Source organism: Podarcis tiliguerta, assembly GCF_965153285.1.
Source record: "Podarcis tiliguerta genome assembly, chromosome: 10".
Taxonomy (NCBI): Eukaryota; Metazoa; Chordata; class Lepidosauria; order Squamata; family Lacertidae; genus Podarcis; species Podarcis tiliguerta.
This window is the reverse complement of record NC_139543.1, coordinates 70,196,027-70,216,706: the sequence shown is the minus strand read 5'-3', so window position 1 is coordinate 70,216,706 and position 20,680 is coordinate 70,196,027. Positions and strand designations below refer to the sequence as shown.

At 50.0% G+C, this 20,680-nt stretch overlaps 1 protein-coding gene across 4 annotated transcripts in view; it reads right to left on the bottom strand.

The window, feature by feature from the left end:
• FLNC (filamin C) overlaps positions 1-20,680 on the bottom strand; it is a 123,833-nt gene that overhangs the window by 76,225 nt on the left and 26,928 nt on the right. For all 4 annotated transcript variants that reach the window (XM_083401609.1, XM_083401610.1, XM_083401611.1 and 1 more), the window contains exons 2-8: positions 15,347-15,595; positions 9,220-9,317; positions 8,489-8,639; positions 6,332-6,450; positions 3,628-3,705; positions 2,307-2,469; positions 576-776 (exon numbers count right to left, since the gene is read on the bottom strand). In XM_083401609.1, the coding sequence (XP_083257735.1) occupies positions 576-776; positions 2,307-2,469; positions 3,628-3,705; positions 6,332-6,450; positions 8,489-8,639; positions 9,220-9,317; positions 15,347-15,595 (1,059 nt within the window). The remainder of the gene's footprint in view (positions 1-575; positions 777-2,306; positions 2,470-3,627; positions 3,706-6,331; positions 6,451-8,488; positions 8,640-9,219; positions 9,318-15,346; positions 15,596-20,680) is intronic.

Here is a 20,680-nt window from a genome sequence, read left to right as displayed (position 1 = left end):
TCGGTTTGCAGATCTGTAAAATGGCCACAGCAGCCATAAGGCTCAGAAGCAGGTCCCATTTAGCTCAGTCGAATTCAGGCCCTAGCAGCCCAAGAACCGACCTCAGAGGGCTGTTGTGCGGTGATCCCAAAGAGGATACGAAACGGCAAAGGTTTTGCAGGTTAAAACACACAGTGTTGGGGGCGGGGGGCTTGTGAGAAAATGAGGACTGAGGCTAGAGAGCAAAGCTCAGCTGTGTGCCCAGGGGAATGTTCTTGTCAGCAAGCTTCTGGTGTCTCAGATTCCTGTTTTGCAGTGCAAAGAAGAGACCCAGTGATTCGAACCCATGTCTTTCCCAGGTCCTAGTCCGAAATGCTCTAACCACTACCCAACGCTGCCTCGCCGCTGTCAGACCGCAAAGGCTTCTTTCTGCTGGTTGAGTGTTAAGGAAATGATTAGGGTGGCATTTTGGAGGCGAAAGACAAGCATGGAAATGTGGAGGGAGGGAGGGACGAAGGAAGGAAGGAAGGAAGGAAGGAAGGAAGGAAGGAAGGAAGGAAGGGAGGGAGGGAAAAGGAAGCGTTAGGTGGCCTTACCTTCTGAGATGTTGACGGTGAAGGGGCTTTTGGGGATCTGAGCCCCCGCAAAGGTGACGTAGAGGGTGTGCGGACCCTCCAGGACGGGGTGATAAGTGCAGCGGAAAATACTGTCGCCCTTGTCCTCCAGTACCACCTCCACGGTGTCGCGGCGGCCCTGGGGGTCCACAATCACCACGCCCACGTCTCCAGTCCCCGCACCTGTCGGGCAGAGACGGCATGAGGGGCACAGCTCTGGATCCAACCCTCACACACACCATCCACTCCATCTAGTGTTTGACCCGTGTCCTCACATTGGGGTTGGGCTGGATGACCTCTGGGGACCCCTTCCAACTTTACAGTTTGAGGACTCTGGCTGTCGGAAGAATCGTGTGCCGGGTGCCCCCCTCCCTTCCCACAGATGTCGGTCCTCTCCGGCCGTCCCCCCTCCCCGGACAAGGGCCACGATCCGCGCTTCAAAGGGCTTTGGAAGAAGTTCCTGCTGGGATATTGGGGTTGCCTGAGATCTCAGAGACCGAAACTGAGAGCTATGGGTCGCCCCGAGTGATGTCACAGGGAAGAGCCCTGGTGATGTCATTGGGAAAGACTCTGGAGAAGGAGGTTAATTAGGAATGAGGAGTGGATGACTCGGCCCGCCAGATGTTTTAGGACTACAACTCCCATCATCCCTGACCACTGGTCCTGTTAGCTAGGGATCATGGGAGTTGTAGTTCCAAAACATCTGGAAGGGCTGAGTTTGCCTATGCCTGGTCTAAACTATTCTTTGCATCCATCTCCTGCTGAGCTGAGGTTTGCAAGCTACACACACGATCTTCTTAAATAACAATTATTACAGTCATACCCCGGGTTGAAGTTGCTTCAGGTTGAGCGGTTTCGGGTCGCTCTCCGTGGCGACCCGGAAGTAACGGGACGCGTTGCTTCCGGGTTTCACCGCTCGCGCATGCGCAGGCAGTCAAAATGACGTCGCACCCATGCACGGAAGTGGCGAATCGTGACCCGCGCAGGTGCAGACACGGGTTGCATTCGCTTCTGGACGTGAACGGGGCTCCGGAACGGATCCCGTTCGTATCCAGAGGTAAAAAGGTAAAGGGACCCCTGACCATTAGGTCCAGTCGTGGCCGACTCTGGGATTGCGGTGCTCATCTCGCTTTCTTGGCCGAGGGAGCCGGCGTACAGTTTCCGGGTCATGTGGCCAGCATGACTAAGCCGCTTCTGGCGAACCAGAGCAGCGCACGGAAACGCCTTTTACTTTCCCGCCAGAGCGGTACCTATTTATCTACTTGCACTTTGACGTGCTTTCAAACTGCTAGGTTGGCAGGAGCTGGGACCGAGAAACGGGGGCTCACCCCATCGCGGGGATTCGAACCGCCGACCTTCTGATCGGCAAGTCCTAGGCTCTGTGGTTTAACCCACAGCGCCACCCGCGTCCCGTATCCAGAGGTACCACTGCATTATTATTATTATTATTATTATTATTATTATTATTATTGGCACCCTTGCCCATCTGGGAGACAAAGCGCCCTCCCTTCCACCTGCAGTGGGGGCATCATGCAGGCAAACTTGGAGACTTTCAAGTCAAGAGCTGGCAGACTGGCAACACTCGGGAGAAACGCCCATTGACGGGAATTAGCCATGGAGTGCCCACGTTCAGTCTACCTCGGATGTACTGGGGGCACTCAGTCGGGCAGGGCTGCCTGGAGGCTTCTCAGAGGCATCCGCCTGGCCACTTACCTGCCGTGTAGATGTCAAAGTAGGTAGGCTTATGAGCCACGTTGCCCACGGGCTCCAGGCCTGGCCCCCGAGCCGAGACCTTGTTGGCATCGCCCAGGGCCATGCCCACGTTGACTTCGAAGGGGCTCTTGTCGATATTCTGCCCGGCGAAGAGAACTGTGACCTAGGGCGGGAGAGCAGGGAGGGGAAGAGGGTGATTTTTTTGGTATGGGGAGGGAACCAGCCAGTGGCACACACTGGCAAAAGGTCAGAAAGGGGCATAACAACGATCAAGGTTTGGAACAACGTTCCTGCGAGGAAAGATCCCTGCATTGCGTGGGGTTGGACATCTAAATCAGAACCAGTGAAGGCAGTGAAGTGTCCTGTGTGAGTGTCTGGAGGCGGTTGGAGGATGGATGGCGGCTAACAGATTGAGGTTGAATCCTGACAAGACAGAAGGACTGTTTTGGGGGGACAGGAGGCAGGTGCGGAGGACTCCCTGGTCCTGAATGAGGTAACTGTGCCCCTGAAGGACCAGGTACGCAGCCTGGGAGTCATTCTGGACTCACAGCTGTCCATGAAGGCACAAGTCAATTCTGTGTCCAGGGCAGCTGTTTACCATCTGGTATGCAGGATGAGACCCTCCCTGCCCGCAGACTGTCTCACCAGAGTGGTGCATGCTCTGGTTATCTCCCGCTTGGACTACTTCAATGCGCTCTATGTGGGGCTACCTTTGAAGGTGACCCGGAAACTACAACTAATCCAGAATGCGGCAGCTAGACTGGTGACTGGGAGCGGCCGCCGACACCATATAACACCAGTCCAGAAAAACCTACATTGGCTCCCAGTACGTTTCCGGGCACAATTCAAAGTGTCGGTGCTTTAAAGCCCTAAACGGCCTCAGCCCAGTATACCTGAAGGGGCATCTCCATCCCTATCATTCTGCCCAGGTACTGAGGTCCAGCTCTGAGGACCTTCTGGCGGTTCCCTCCCTGTGAGAATCCAAGTTACAGGGAACCAGGCAGAGGGCCTTCTCGGTGGTGGCTCTCATGCTGTGGAACGCCCTCCTGTCAGATGTCAAGGAAATAAACAACTATCTGAATTTTAGAAGACATCTGAAGGCAGCCCTGTTTAGGGAAACTTTTAATGTTTGATGTTTTATTCTGCTTTTACTCTGATGGGAGCCACCCAGAGTGGCTGGGGAAACCCAGCCAGATGGGTGAGGTATAAATAAATTATTATTATTATTATTATTATTATTATTATTATTATTAGACCCCGGGGTCCCTTCCAGCTCAACACTTCTCTGATTCCATGCTTACAGGAGAAGAGGGCATCTCACCTTATGCAAGCCAGCCACTTTCGGCACGTAGGAGACAGAATACGTCCGGTTCTTGTCGTTGTTGGCGACGACTTTGGCCTGGGTGGGTGAGGAACGAAAACAGGAGACATTATTTCCTAGGAAGATGCACCCTCGTCCGTGTCCCTACTGCGGTGTCCCGCAATATAAGTAAAGTTAAAGGGACCCCTGACCACTAGGTCCAGTCGTGGCCGACTCTGGGGTTGCGGCGCTCATCTCACTTTACTGGCCGAGGGAGCCAGCGTACAGCTTCCGGGTCATGTGGCCAGCATGACTAAGCCGCTTCTGGCGAACCAGAGCAGCACACGGAAACACCGTTTACCTTCCCGTCAGAGCGGTACCTATTTATCTACTTGCACTGGTGTGCTTTCAAACTGCTAGGTTGGCAGGAGCAGGGACCGAGCAACGGGAGCTCACCCCGTCGTGGGGATTCGAACCGGCGACCTTCTGATCGGCAAGTCCTAGGCTCTGTGGTTTAACCCACAGCGCCACCCGCATCCCGCAATATAGGGCCTTGCATTTGTTGCTTGACTCTGGCGTGGGAAATGGCAAAGGATTATGGGGGTTGTAGTCCGGCAACAGCTGGGGGGGGGCTGCATGCTTCCCATCCTTGCTTGATATTGCAAGAGTCCTTTGGCCGTAAAACCTTCCATTTCAATATGATCAGCTGCAGGACCCCACAAAACTCAGGGGCTTACAGGAGGACAAGGAGAAGAGCACAAGGCATGAAATTAATGGACTATGCAGAATTAGATAAATTAACAGGAAGGATTTGAAACCTGCGGGACCAGAGATTCTTAGAAGACTGGAGTAAATATACAAACTACAGTGGTGCCCCGCAAGACGAATGCCTCGCAAGACAGAAAACCCGCTAGACGAAAGGGTTTTCCGTTTTTCAATGCGCTTCGCAGGACGAATTTCCCTATGGGCTTGCGGGGGGGCCACTAGGTGGCGCGTTGGAAGATGGCCGACAATAACATCTCTCTGACCCATACGAGGTATTAAGGGGCTGCTATGGGAAGTAGGCAGCCTTCCTAAACCCCCCCAAGGGCATGGGGGGGCCTGCCCTTGCCAGCGGTGTTCAATGCACCCCCTGATCCGAGAGACGGGGGTGTGGAACACTTGGCACAAGCCCTCGATGGATTCAGATCTTCCCGACGCCGATTCCAATCAGCGCGTGCTGGTTGCTTCAGTCTGGAATTATATTTGGACTAATTGGCGATAATGGATTGGAAGAAAGACTGAAGCACATATATCAAGTAAGGCTCGAGATAAGGACTGCTGACTAATGCATCTCTGTGACCGGGAGCGACGGATGGATAAGTAAATCTCTTGATGAATTACCACTATGAGAACGTAAGGCTGGAACGAAGGGGGGGGTGGAGGGAAAAATCCTCTTAAATCCCTTCATATGATATGATTACAATAATCCTCCACCCCAGAAAGAAATAAGATCGTCGCGTTTTAAATAACATAAACAGAACTTTAAAACTGTGTGGGGAAAGGATTACAATACGAGAAGATTGAAAGGCGAGAAGGAGGAAAATTTTATGACGCAGTTAAAAAAACATGGCGTCTCGCAAAGACAGGCCAGCAGGAGAACAGATGAGGGGGAGGAGATTCAGGAATTTGAAAAAGAAAGAAGGCTGGAATGCAAGTTGGACCTGACAGAGCCCCCGATATCGTTTGATTTATGGCTAGCCTGGGAAAAATAATGGACCGACCGAAGGCTGACAGAGGTCGCTCCTGAATAATATGAGTTTGGCAGCATACCCACACAGGGACGCTAAATCTTCAATCTGTTTGTGGAAACCATCAGAGACCGCAAAGAAAGGAATAAATGATAACAACAAGAAGAGAAAGAAGGAATAAAGATCTATCCGAATGAACTGGATGGAACTGTCTAATAAAAGCAGCAAATAAGTGATGTCTGGAGTCATCTGGAATTTTGGACTCGTGCTGAGCTTGATATATGGGTACCCCCCAAAAATTTTAAAAATTTGGCTGTATAATTTGGAATTAATGTGATTTGAATAATGTGATGTGATTGGCCTATTAATAAAAAATTATTGAAAAAAAAAAAAAGAATTTCCCTATGGGCTTGCTTCGCAAGACGAAAATGTCTTGCGATTCTTGAGGTTTTTTTTCGCTCCCCACCCCCTTTTTCTAAGGCGCTAAACCGCTAATAGCCTTTTAGCAGCTAATCCGCTAATCCCTTAAGCCTTTAATAGCTGCTAATAGCCGCTAAACCGCTATTAGTGCTAATCCGCTAAGCCGCTAATAGGGTTGCTTCGCAAGACGAAAAAACCGCTAGACGAAGAGACTCGCAGAACGAATTAATTTCGTCTTGCGGGGCACCACTGTATTTGAAAAGCAATTGTCATGAACAGATTACGCTAGTAGGACTGCAAGAAGTTCTGTAAGGAGGACTCCTTGAAATATTGCAAGAAAGAATATGAAGAGAATTCTTGGTTAATGATAATTAAAAGTAACAGAGAAATTAAGAAATGCAGAACAAGCGATAAAGAACGGAAAATCTTCAGAGGTTGTTGACGCAAGTCTAAAATATTGTATAAGGTAAGAAGTTATGTTAAATGATTGCTGGAAATGATATGTTTAAAAAAACCCAATAAAAATGTATTGTTTTTAAAAAAGGAGAAGAGCGGAAGGCTGCAGAGCCCAGTACCTCCTCTGTGTGACCTTCGGGGTCTTCGATGTAGACCAGCACCTCTCCCAATCCTGCCTCGATGGTTTCCACTGTGAAATGGGCTGGTTTCAGCACCGTGTTGCCGTGGGGCTCGATCCCTGTGCGGAACGTCAGATACGTTAGCCGGGATACAGTAGATGGAACAACGTCTCTTTCCAGTTCCCCGGTTCTCATAATTATCATTTCCCCCTTTTCTGAATCCTCATAGAATCATAGTAAAACCGTTCCAACCCCCTCCTCCACAAAAGATCAAGGATTCGTCCCGATCCGCTTGCGCAAACTTTGATTTCGCCCGGTCTCTGTTAAGCCTTTTGCCTGACCTGCTTATCAAATCAGACGATTCATCGGCTCAGATGCTTCAGCTGAGATTGCTGCGTCTCAGGAGGGGATGGACTCCATGACCTTTGGGGAGCCCCATCCCACTCAACGATTCTACAATTCTATGATCCAGATTAGCTAGCGGGCTCTTTAACCGCCTTCCTCAGCAATTCACTCGTCCCCTGCTTTTCAACGGAACTTCCCCATCTAATGTTTATTTTAAAGTGGAGTTTGTCTGTCTGTCTGTCTGTCTGTCTGTCTGTTTGCCTTTGGGCCCTTTAATTCACTTTGCATTTGGAAACCCCAAGTGGCTGAATTACTCCCTTCAGGGATTCTACAGCTCTGACTCCTGCATCGCAGCGGGTTGGGATGGATGACCTTGAGGGTCCCATTCTACGATTCTATGAAATGTAAAGAAGAGTCCAGAGGCCCCCTCTTTAGCTCCAGAACACAAAAGGCTTCTCGGGTTGATTGATCTGGATTGATGCCTTTCTTAAAGTGACGGGAGCAGGACTTTTCCTGGTCATTTGGGAGTTGGGTGGAGACAAGAGCAATTACTGTATTTTTCGCTCTATAGGACGCACTTTCCCCCCTCCAAAAATTAAGGGGAAATGTGTGTGCATCCTATAGAGCGAATGCAGGCTGCATGGCTAAGCCCAAACCCTCCGGAGGCTACAAAGGCTGTCCCGGAAGCCTCAAGCCTTTGGAGCGCAGCGGGAACTCGCGCTGTGCTCCAAAGGCTTCAGGGATCTTTCAGGCTGGCCGTGGGGGAAAGCAGCACTTCCCCCCACAGCCAGCCCCACAAGTTCGGGAGGCAGCGGCAAGGCTGCGCACAGCCTTTGCGCTGTTCCCCGACCTGCTCTTTGGGGCTGGCTGTGGGGGAAAGCAGCGCTGCCCTCCACCAGCCCCAAAGAGCAGGGCGAAAGGAACCTGAAGCCTCCGGAGCCCAGTGGGAACTCCCGCCACACTCCTGAGGCTTCGGGTTGCCTTCACTGAAGAAGAAGAAGAAGAAGAAGAAGAAGAAGAGTTTGGATTTGATATCCCGCCTTTCACTCCCCTTCAGGAGTCTCTCAAAGCGGCTAACATTCTCCTTTCCCTTCCTCCCCACAACAAACACTCTGTGAGGTGAGTGAGGCTGAGAGACTTCAAAGATGTATGACTGGCCCAAGGTCACCCAGCAGCTGCATGTGGAGGAGTGGAGACGCGAACCCGGTTCCCCAGATTGCGAGTCCACCGCTCTTAACCACTATACCACACTGGTTCTGGCAGTGCGCAGCGCACCCCTCTCACTCTCCAGGCTTCCAATGTAGCCACCTGAAGCCTCCGGGGCTTTGGGTGAATGCACCTTGAACGCACCTTGATTTAGAGGGGGGGAACAAGAAAAAAAAAATTCCTGTTCTCTCCCTATGGTCTGGTGCATCCTACAGAGCGAAAAATATGGTAATTCCCTTGGCCAGTGCCCTCTTGACCGCTTGGCCAGGGCTACTTCATAGAATCATAGAGTTGGAAGAGACCACAAGGGCCATCGAGTCCAACCCCCTGCCAAGCAGGAAACACCATCAGAGCACTCCTGACATATGGTTGTCTTTAAGCCTCTGCTTAAAGACCTCCAAAGAAGGAGACTCCACCACTCTCCTTGGCAGCAAATTCCACTGTCGAACAGCTCTTACTGTCAGGAAGTTCTTCCTAATGTTGAGGTGGAATCTTCTTTCTTGTAGTTTGGATCCATTGCTCCGTGTCCGCTTCTCTGGAGCAGCAGAAAACAACCTTTCTCCCTCCTCTATGTGACATCCTTTTATATATTTTATATATACTTACCTGGGCCGTAGGCCTTGGCTTTCTTGGGGTTCAGCTGCTTGGAACGCAGGGGAGCCCCCGGCTTCAGCTTGGCTTTGGGGAACTGGGACAGGTAAGTCATGACCGAGTGCTCATCCACATTGGGGTCCACGATCTCTTCAGGGGCGATCACCTGCGAGGAGAAGGAGTAATCATAATCATAATAATACATTTTATTTATACCCTGCCCTCCCCGGCCAGAGCCGGGCTCAGGGCGGCTAACACCAATAAAATTTCAGAAAAAACATAATAAGGAAAAAAACCACAATTTAAAATGCAGGTTAAAATGCAGCCTCATTTTAAAAGTCAAAACCATAAGGAGAGGGAAACATAACGGTCAGACCGAGTCCGAACCAAAGGCCAGGCGGAACAGCTCTGTCTTGCAGGCCCTGCGGAAAGATGTCAAGTCCTGCAGGGCCCTAGTCTCTTGTGGCAGAGCGTTCCACCAAGTCGGGGCCAGTACTAAAAAGGCCATGTTATTCCGCCGAAGAGGAATAACACCCCTTCCCCACCAGCGGTTTTCCTCCGGCGTGCCAAAGCCGCCCCCTTCCCTGTTGCACAATGTGCAGAAATTCAACAGGTGAAGCACAAAAAGAGGCTTCGCCGGTTGGATTACCGCCTGCCAGACAACTTTTAAAGGCAGAGGGGAAAGGGTGGCTTTGGTCCGGAGAGCCCAGCCCTTCAGATGCCCTGTTTTTTGGCCAAGGTGGTACCTGGGGCACTCCCAGCCAGTCGTCCGCCTGCTGCATGGCCTCCCGGGCGTTTTCCACGGGCTGGTTAGGATCCCAGGTCTCCCAGTCCGGGCACAGGCCTATGGGAAGGAGAGATAAAGACAGGGTCAGACGGGCAGCGCCAGCCTTGGGGGCGCCTGCCAGGAGAGCCAGAGACAATAGGGGCATTGTGGCCACCCTTGGCACAGATCGCCCGATCCAGCTGGAAAGGAACTGGATCCACTCCAGGGTTTATCGCAAGCCGCCCCAGCTGCCGAGAAGAACTGGAACTGGATTAAGGAAGGGAGTGCAAAGGGGAGAAATAAGACACGGAACCGGATAAGACTCAGCGGAAGGCGCCCATGGTTGGGGTCCAAGAGTGGGAGGAGCCAGAGCCTATCGGAGGCGGAGCCAACACACCCTAGCGTCGCCTCCCACTTCTTCCCTAATAAGTTGCGCAATTTTATTTATTTTATTTACAAAATACAAGCAAAATACATACATACATATATTTTTCAGATAAGCACACCTATATTAAAAAGAACAAAAAAGAAAAGGAAAAAGAAATAAATAAGAAGAAAAATTGGAAGAATTTCTTACAAATTTATTCTACAAATATCTCAATAATAAAACTTTGTCGATTGACTTCCATCGCTTACACAGAATTGACCTGTGCCTCCATGGACAGCTGTGAGTCCAGAATGACTCCCAGGCTGCGCACCTGGTCCTTCAGGGGCACAGTTATCCCATTCAGGACCAGGGAGTCCTCCACACCTGCCCGCCTCCTGTCCCCCCAAAACAGTACTTCTGTCTTGTCAGGATTCAATCTCAATCTGTTAGCCGCCATCCATCCTCCATCCTCCATATAATAAATGTTCATAAATGTACCAAGCAAACACATACATCCATATATAAACCACATGTCTGAAGCAGCACAGGAGAACAGCCATGAAGCCATTTTGGCTCCCAAACTGACCAGGACTATAACCTAACAATGTAGGTTATAGTATGGTGGTTTGTTTTATTTTTCTGTTATTTGTTTGTTTGATTGTATGTTTGTTTACTTGTCTGTACATCTCATAAATGTATTTATTTTAAATTACTAAGGATATAGGGACACGGGTGGCACTGTGGGTTAAACCACGATCAGAAGGTTGGCGGTTCGAATCCCCGCGAAGGGGTGAGCTCCCGTTGCCCGGTCCCTACTCCTGCCAACCTAGCAGTTCGAAAGCACACCAAAAAGTGCAAGTAGATAAATAGGTACCGGTCCAGCGGGAAGGTAAATGGCGTTTCCGTGCGCTGCTCTGGTTCGCCAGAAGTGGCTTAGTCATGCTGGCCACATGACCTGGAAGCTCCCTCAGCCAATAAAGCGAGATGAGCACCGCAACCTCAGAGTTGTTTGCTACTGGACCCAATGGTCAGGGGTCCCTTTACCTTTTACTAAGGATATATTAAAAAATAAAATAAAATAAAATGCACCTCTGAGTTATTTGTGGGACCTGCCTGGTGTTTTTACATGAGTAGAATGTTTGCTTTTATTTAAAATGCAACTCTGGGTTATTTGTGGGGCATAGGAATTCGTTCTCCCCCCACCTTCAAAATATACTCCGGCCCCCCACAAGATCTGAGGGACCCTGCTGAAAAAGTTTGCTGACCCCTTATATAAAATATGCAGGGATTTATGCCATGCAAAATGAACCGTGGGAAGAGAAGAAGGTTTAAATGAAGACTCTATTCTAAATTGTAATATAGAAAATTTAATAATAATTACATATATATATATATATACGTTTATATATGACCGCTTCTCCTGACACGGCTGTTTCTGGAGTGACACACGGCAGCTGCGCCGAACAGCAGACTGCCACCATTGCCGGGGTTGGCATGGATGACCACTGGGGGGCCCTCCAACTCTACGATTCCACCAGTCGCTGGGCAATTCTGCCACTAGCCCTGAGAGGAAGAGGCTTCTTTTGAGCACTGAAGAGGAGGGGCAGAGAGGTTCGTGCTGGGGATGGATTGCCAAACATTTGCGGATAGCTGAGCAGCAGCCTGGGGGATCCCCAGAGATGGAGAGAAAGTATGCCAAGAACTAAGGAAGGGGGCAGACGCAGAGGGAAGCAATCGACATATAAGGCCTGGCTGCGGCTTCTGTTAAGGTAAACTCCCCGGCACAACTTGGCTCGGCAGGCCCAGCGCTCAGCTGTCCATCGCTCACCCCTCCTGCCTCGCCGAGGATGCGAGTGCCCAGGAATCACATGATCCTCGAAGTTGGAGGGTGGGACACCTGGAGGTCATCCAGCCCAACCCCTTGCAAGGCAGGAAACAAAAGCTCTCGGGAGCAGGGTCTTCTCTTCAGGCTTTCAGGGGGGACAGGACAGGTTGATATCCCCCTCCCCATCTCCACTTAATTCGAACATGGACTCATTGCGCCTCAAAGCACCCAGCCCCGCCAATATTTTAAGGGCAGCAGGATTCGGCCCTGCAATCTGTCCAGGACAAGAGTACCTCTGCCCGTGCGTGGAGTGCTGTTCCCTTAAGCGTCAATGTAATCGGTCCCTTCGGCTGTCAGAGAGGGGGAGTGGCTCTCGGGCAAAGGGACCTCTCCTTTGAGAATGCAACAATCCTGTAAGTGTCTACTCAGGTGTAAGTCCCACTAACGTGGCCGCAATCCTGCTCCCCATTTTGTTGTTGTTGTTTAGTCGTTTAGTCGTGTCCGGCTCTTCGTGACCCCTTGGACCAGAACACACCAGGCACTCCTGTCTTTCACTGCCTCCCGCAGTTTGGTCAAACTCCTGCTGGTACCTTCGAGAACACTGTCCCACCATCTCGTCCTCTGTCGTCCCCTTCTCCTTGTGCCCTCCATCTTTCCCAACATCAGGGTCTTTTCCAGGGAGTCTTCTCTTCTCATGAGGTGGCCAAAGTCTTGGAGCCTCAGCTTCAGGATCTGTCCTTCCAGTGAGCACTCAGGGCTGATTTCCTTCAGAATGGAGAGGTTTGATCTTCTTACAGTCCATGGGACTCTCAAGAGTCTCCTCCAGCACCAGAATTCAGAAGCATCCATTCTTCTTCCCTTCATGGATCACTGCCTTGCCGTGGCGAAGGGGCTGGAATAACTCAGAGCAGCTATGAGCCATGCCGTGCAGGGCCACCCAAGATGGACAGGTCATAGTGGAGAGTTTTGACTAAACGTGATCCACCTGGAGGAGGAACCGGCAAGCCACGCCAGTATCCCTGCCAAGAAAACCCCATGGACAAAGATAACAGGCTCCCCATTTACCTGGGGCCAAACTGCCGTGAACTCTGGGGGGCTTACTTCTGAGTAGACCTACGCAAGACAGCCGCTCCCAGGTCTTAGTCTGACACTCTAAGCCAGGCATGGCCAAACTCGGCCCTCCAGATGTTTTGGGACTACAACTCCCATCATCCCTAGCTAACAGGACCAGTGGTCAGGGATGATGGGAACTGTAGTCCGAAAACATCTGGGCGGCCAGGTTTCGCCATGCCTGCTACTGTCGAAAGCACATAACTTCCTTCCAAAGCACAGCTGTCAACTTTTCTCTTTTATTGCAAGGAATCCTGTTCGGAATCAGAGAATTTCCCTTTAAAAGAGGGAAAGGTTGCCAGCTATGTCCCAAAGAATCGTGGGAACTGTAGTTTTCCTCACAGGGCTCCAAGCACCCTTAGTAAACTACAGTTCCCATGATTCTTTGGGCAAAACCATGCACTTTAAACGTGTGCTGCATGTGCTTATGGCGAGCCAGTCAGATGGGCGGCATATATTATTATTCATTATTATTATTCATTATTATTATTAGGGCGCAGCTCTGCCCCACAACTCCATGGCGCGACAGCGCATGGCAAGTGAGCAGCGTGGCTGAGCCGTATCTGCGGCGATGAGACCTGTGGCTCGTCAAAAGCCACACTGATGATGGGTAGCAAACTAGACTTTACTCAGAGTAGGCCTATTGAAATTGACCACCGTCACTAAATTAGGTCCATTCATTTCAGTGGGTTTGCTCTGAGTTGAATATCACTGAATAGAGCGAAATAGATCTGTGGCTCATCAAAAGCCACACTGATGTTGCTAAGCAAGGTTTGCCTGCGGAGAAATCTTGCCTTAATTCCACATATGTAAAAATAAAAATAAATGGAGGGGGGATTTAAATTCTGGACATTAAGGAGGCTACAGTCCACGTCAGACCCCTCTACACGGCGAGATACGCAACCCACAAACAAGCCAAGGGCTCCCACTGCCAACATATCCGTCCAGACCTCTGAGTTTGCCCAAATTTGGCTTTCTTTTCCTGAGCAGAGGGTAGATTCCCTTCCCCGCCCCCCAGCCATAAATCCGAGACAGAAGTGTTTAGGCTGATGAGTCCTGGAAGAGGAGATGAGCTCGGCAGCAAAACCAGCCCAAGAGGAGACACGGGAGAAAGCGGATTTTCTCAACCGGGCGCCCTGCAGCTTTTCTGAACTACAACTCCCAACAGTCACCGGCCGGCGCTAGGCAGCTGCAGTCCCAGAGAGCTGGAGGAAGCCAAGACTGCAACATAAATAATCCTAATTCGGCAAACTTGGTGCAAAGGTTTTAGCCGTGCCTCTGAAAGTCTGAAACCTGTTGCAGGAATTTATGTATAATTTTCTATACAGTATTGGATATTCAGTCTTGCAGGAATTTATGTATAGGTGTGGGGGGGGGGGTTGCCCCTCCAGCAGATATCATGCACATGCAGCCCACTACCAAAACCAGCACAATCACTTTTGTGGCTTTTGTGATTTGTCCCCACAAAGCACTTCATCACAGTTCCTTCCTATCTATTCAAAGGGCCTTTGCTGCACAATACCAAATGTAAGAATTCAATGGATCTATGTAATGGCTCACTGGGGAAACTTCAGAAATTCATCTAGACCTGTGAGCTCAGCTACTCAGCAGCCCCTCTGCCTGAGTGACAATCCCTGGCATCCTGATACCTGAGTGCCAGACAGGTAGCCATTCCAGAAATAACAAACCCAGATGAAGACAAAAGGGTGTGATGAACTTGGCTGGGAAACAGGGAAATGTAAATGTCTCTTTTGTTACACTTGATGGGGTGGCGCTGTGGGTTAAACCACAGAGCCTAGGACTTGCCGATCAGAAGGTCCGTGTTTCGAATCGGGCCCTGCTCCTGCCAACCTAGCTGTTCAAAAGCACACCAGTGCAAGTAGATAAATAGCTACCGTTCCAGAGGGAAGGTAAACGGCGTTTCCATGTGCTGCTCAGGTTCGCCAGAAGCGGCTTAATCATTTTGGCTCCCAAACTGACCAAATGTTTTCTCTGCAAAGTCAAAGGAAATGGAAAAGCCTCCCCATTGACTTTTCCTTCACAAATCCTGTCTTAAGGGTATGTCTGTGTATGAATAGGGTGAGCCTGTGACCTGGCTCAGGAACTAAGTATTGGTCATTACAAAAGACTGGCCAGGCTCCCCAGGGTATCCAATTAAGTAAGCATTAACAGGTAACCTGCCAGACAGGAGGTAAACAACGCACTCAGATTTCTGTTGTAGACCGCCTTTTCTGTGATGTAGGTATGGTGTGTCTGGGGGGTGGTCCTGAGCTACACCCCTTCTGTGATTTAGGTATGATGTTTCTGGGGGTGGTCTTGGACTCCAGGGGGGGCAATTTAAAATGTCTATATAAAGGCAGGCACACCTTTGTTCTGGGTCCTCCTCCTTTCCTGTGTGTGAGGGGAGCACCCGGTTGCAACAGATCAATAAAGATCAGGCTTACGAGCTGCTTTGCTTCTCAATATTCTCTGGTTGGCCTCTGTTCTTTTCTCCGACTGATGGAGAACCTACAAAGGACTGTATAGGGGCTCTTGTGTCCCCGATAAGGGAATAAGGGCAGATTTTCGTTTATTACACAGGGCTGGGAACATCTGAAACCCCTGGAGAGCTGCTGGCACGGACATCACTGAGCTAAGTAGCGTTCTCTGCTCCTGGGCCTCCCCGGTGTGGGTGGACTACAACACCCATCGTTCACAGCCAGCTTAGCCCACTGGACGATGGGATTTGTAGTCCACCCAGGGACCCAGGCATGAGGGACACCAAAGCCCAGAGTCACCATCCGGCGGCTTATTTCTCCTACTCACCGGGAGCACAGTTGTCCACCAGGGCTCCCAGAGCCTTGCCATCCTGCCAGTCGCGGTTGAAGTTGGTGATGGGCAGTTGAGGGACCTTGTTCTGGATCCAGCCCAGGAGCCGCTGTTTGGGGGTCTGCTTCTTGGCGTCCTCCTCATCCTCGTCTTCCCACATGGGCATCGAGATGGAATAGTGCAGGATCAGGGTCCATATCAAGCCCAGAATCAGCTTCAGGTTCCCGTCCACAATGGCCTTGCTGTCTGTCAGGAGGAAAGGCCGAGAAGGAAAGGGTTAACAACAGGCAAGGAGCACTTTGCTTAGTTTTTGAAAAAATATCTGTAGAATAATTGTAATAATGTGAATTTGCGCCCCACAAATCTGACCCCACTCAACACGTTAAAATTGTCCCGGCGCAGGGCTGCTTTCAGATGTCTATGGAAGATTGCATGTTTATCTCTTTGACATCAGAGAATGAGAATGAATGCATCTTTACAGTTGTACCTCGGGTTACATACGCTTCAGGTTACATATGCTTCAGGTTACAGACTCCGCTAACCCAGAAATAGTACCTCGGCGTAAGAACTTTGCTTCAGGATGAGAACAGAAATCGTACGGCAGCGGCGCAAGGCCCCATTAGCTAAAGTGGTACCTCAGGTTAAGAACAGTTTCAGGTTAAGAACGGACCTCCAGAACAAATTAAGTTCTTAACCCGAGGTACCACTGTGCCCCTAAACATTTTTTAGGGGAAAAAGCACTGATTCTAGGATTTTCTCCAGAAGGCCCCAAATGCAGCAGGCAAGTTTTCGAATTACACAGAAATTCGGGGGGGAAAGGTTAAAAGGAAGGAAACAGATTTTGCCAGGCAGAATCAGAATGTTGCAAAGCTGACAATGTGTCTCTTTTATTAGTATTGATGTTGACAAGCTTACAAAAGTGTCGTTTTGATTCTCATTTTGCACCGTATCTGTGGCGTATTGTGTTTTATCACGTATACACCGCCTTGCTATATGGCATGGGTAGCCAAACTAAGGCCTGAGGGGCCGGATCCGGCCCAATTGCCTTCTCAATCCGGCCCGCGGATGGTCCGGGAATCAGCATGTTTTTACCTGAGTAGAATGTGTGCTTTTATTTAAAATGAATCTCTGGGTTATTTCTGGGGCATAGGAATTCGTTCTCTCCCCCCCCCCTTCAAAATATAGTCCGCCCCCCCACAAGGTCTGAGGGACAGCGGACCAGCCCCCAGCTGAAAAAGTTTGCTGACCCCTGCTATATGGCATGAATTTGTGGCATGCTGACACTTCTACAAATCAATAAAACCAGAGAAGCGCATTGCTCCCTGGCTCTTCCTAACAGCAGGGGCTGGAGTAGATGACCTTTGGGAAGCCCTTAACATTCTTAAGGAAATAATAATAATAATAATAATAATAATAATAATAATAATAATAATTTATACCCTGCCCATCTGGGTGGGTTTCCCCAACCACTCTGGGCGGCTTCCAACAAAACACTAAAATACAATAACCTATTAAACATTAAAAGCTTCCCTAAAGAGGGCTGCCTTCAGATGTCTTCTAAAAGTTTGGTAGTTATTTTTCTCTTTGATATCTGGTGGGAGGGAGTTCCACAGGGCGGATGTCACTACCGAGAAGGCCCTCTGCCTGGTTCTCTGTAACTAGGCTTCTTCCCAGGAAAGGCTGGGAGCAGGTTTTGTGTGTGCGCTGGGTTGCTATGTGCGGCAGGAAGGCCGAGGTTTGAGAAGCAGGGGTGAAGAGGTTATGGGGAAATCCCGTCTCTGCTGCCCTAGGAATCTCTGACACATTTTTGAGCCGTTCCTGGGAACAACAATGCGCCAAACCCTTTCCCTCCAAGCTCAGTCTTTCCATAAACATGGAGAGCAAGGCACCTTTCCATTTCCTTAGCAATCTCTCCTCTGCTACATAACAAACATGAGCTGCGGCAATGCGCTGCGATGGACCCCATTCAGCATCTCTAGGTGGACCAGAGGCATCCGGCGTCACGAAGGCATAGCTGTCAACCGTCCCTTATGTGGCGGGAAACTCCCTTATCCCAGCGCCGTGTCCCGCTGCTGTCCCTTATTGATGATGTCCCTTAAATTTCCCGGGTTTCATGCTCGCCCGGCTCAGGAGGGAAGCAGCGGCTCGGGATCCTTCGCCGTGAGAGAGAGCGCGCGCACGAGCTGCCGCGTCTCTGTCTCTCCCTTTTCTCCCTCAGGGGCACATCGTGAGGAGACAGGTGGCGGCGGGTGGGCAGGCAGCCTCTCTCTTGCGAGACTTCTGCCACGCTGCCAAGGGAAGCCGGAGGCGGCAGCTGAGGAGACAGTCTGAGGGAGGAGGAAGAGGAGGGGATGGGGAGGGATGCAGAAGGGCGGCGCTTCAGCAGCCGCGGTGGTGCCACAAGCACCTCATGCCAGGCTCGCGGGCGGCACGGGCAAGAGTCTCTCTCCCTCCCTACCACCACCCCAGATCATATTGATGGAACTTTTCTGAACCTTTTATAATAATAATAATAATAATATAATAATAATAATAATTTATTATTTATACCCCACCCATCTGGCTGCCTGGCTTCCAGTAAAATATTAAAATACAATAATTCATCAAATATGAAAACCTTCCCTAAACAGGGCTGCCTTCAGATGTCTTCTAAAAGTCAGATAGTTGTATATTTCCTTGACATCTGACGGGAGGGCATTCCACAGGGCAGGTGCCACCACTGAGAAGGCCCTCTGCCTGGTTCCCTGTAACCTCACTTCTCGCAGGGAGGGAACCGCCAGAAGGCCCTCGGAGCTGGACCTCAGTGTCCAGTCAGAAAGATGGGGGTGGAGACACTCCTTCAGGTATACGGTGGTACCTCTGGATACAAATGGGATCCATTCCGGAGCCCCGTTCGCGATTCACCACTTCCGCGCATGCACATGACGTCATTTTTACTGTCTGCGCATGCGCGAGTGGCAAAACCCGGAAGTAACGCGTTCCATTACTTCCATTACTTCCGGGTCACCGCGGAGCGCACCAAAAGTGCTCAACCTGAAGCAACTTCAACCCGAGGTATGACTGTCCTGGACTGAGGCCGTTTAGGGCTTGAAAGGTCAGAACCAACGCTTTGAATTGTCCTCGGAAACGTACTGGGACCCGGTGTTTCAAGACCGGTGTTATGTGGTCTCGGCGGCCGCTCCCAGTCCCCAGTCTAGCTGCCGCATTCTGGATTAATTGCAGTTTCCGGGTGACCTTCAAAGGTAGCCCCACGTAGAGTGCATTGCAGGAGTCCAAGCGAGAGATAACCAGAGCATGCACCACTCTGGCGAGACAGTCTGTGGGCAGGGAGGGTCTTAGCCGGCGTACCAGCTCTAAAATATCCTGTTTGAGGTGAGGCAACCAGAACCATGCACACAGTTTTCCAAATGTGCGCCGTCCATCCCAGTCTGCAGAGGAAGTTATGCTGCAACCACGCTTGGCTCCACACAAGGGTGTTTGTGGAGAGCATCTGTTCACTGTGGCCAAAAGAAGACCCCAGTGCTTTGGGGGGGCGCAGGGGTACGCATACCCCTAAACATTTTGTGAATCTAAGTTTGGCCTCACTGAGGGGGCAGTATTTCAATATGAGTCGGAAAAGTAGAGAACCCCTAAATATTTTTTAAGAAAAAAAGCACTGGAAGTCCCACAAAAAACGATCAAAGGAGCCTTGACGAATACTTAAAATAAAAGCACTACTGTACATGGTCTTCTTAGCCACTTATCTGAGCTGTTATGGCCCTCGGCTGAAAGAAACAGATGTCAGGTTTGCATCTGACGCTCCAGAAAAAGTCAGAATCTGCCACACGGCTTGGCTTAATTGCATGAGTCATAGGAGCAGGGTTTTTCTGGAAAGTTCCTCGCAAGGGTAGCTAATTCAATGAACTCTACCACTAGCAATGCTGACTGGGGCTGATGGCAGTTCCACAACACTTGGAAGGGACCACACTGTGCCTTTAATTAAAAGCTTCCTGTCTGCAGGAATTAAAGAACCTTTTATTGAGGGTGAAAGAGGAGAGCGCAAAATATGGTCTGAAGCTCAACATCAAAAAAACACGAAGATCATGGCCACTGGTCCCATCACCTCCTGGCAAATAGAAGGGGAAGAAATGGAGGCAGTGAGAGATTGTACTTTCTTGGGCTCCATGATCACTGCAGATGGTGACAGTAGTCACGAAATTAAAAGACGCCTGCTTCTTGGGAGAAAAGCAATGACAAACCTAGACAGCATCTTAAAAAGTAGAGACATCACCTTGCCAACAAAGGTCCGTATAGTTAAAGCTCTGGTTTTCCCAGTAGTGATGTATGGAAGTGAGAGCTGGACCATCAAGAAGGCTGATCGCCGAAAAATGGATGCTTTTGAATTCTGGTGCTGGAGGAGACTCTTGAGAGTCCCATGGACTGCAAGAAGATCAAACGCATCCATTCTTCAGGAAATCATCCCTGAGTACTCACTGGAAGGACAGATCCTGAAGCTGAGGCTCCAAGACTTTGGCCACCTCGGGAGAAGAGAAGACTCACTGGAAAAGACCCTGATGCTGGGAAAGATGGAGGGCACAAGGAGAAGGGGACGACAGAGGACGAGATGGTGGGACAGTGTTCTCGAAGCTACAAATATGAGTCTGACCAAACTGCGGGAGGCAGTGGAAGACAGGAGTGCCTGGCGTGCTCTGGTCCAGGGGGTCACGAAGAGTCGGACATGACCAAAATACTAAACAACAACAAGTCTGCAGTTTCTGCCCTTTTTTACACACACTCCGGTTGAGCAGCAGAAATATTAGTGAATATTTGCCCTTAGCATCAGTTCCAGTGAGAGAGGGAGAGATTTAATTGCTAGCTTCCTTGCAGCTTCTTTAAGAACAAAACCCAGCAACTTCATTTTCAGATGTCAAGTTCAGGTTCAGCAACATTGCTGCCAGATTTCAAATCTGTTCAAGGTTTCGTTTCGCTCCTAATATCCTTCAGATGGAGCCTTCTTGGTTCAGCCACCAGAATCATAGCTTAGACTCTGCATGTCTGAGTTCATCCCCTCCTCATTCCCAATTAACCTCCCTCTCCAGGATCTTAATTGGGGCATGTGCAGAGTGCCGGGAGATTGTGACAAAAGAACAGAGAAGAACCTCTTGCTTTGCTGAGAGCATAATACAGTTTCAGTTGCAGGCAATGACAGATACAGTCTCCTTAGAGCCTACAGATTATGCCTTAAACACAACAACATTTAAATAATAAAATTATTATTATTATTATTATTACACGACAGATGGCGCTGAGTCATTCTCACATGCTTGCTGACTCATTCTCACAAGCGCCGCA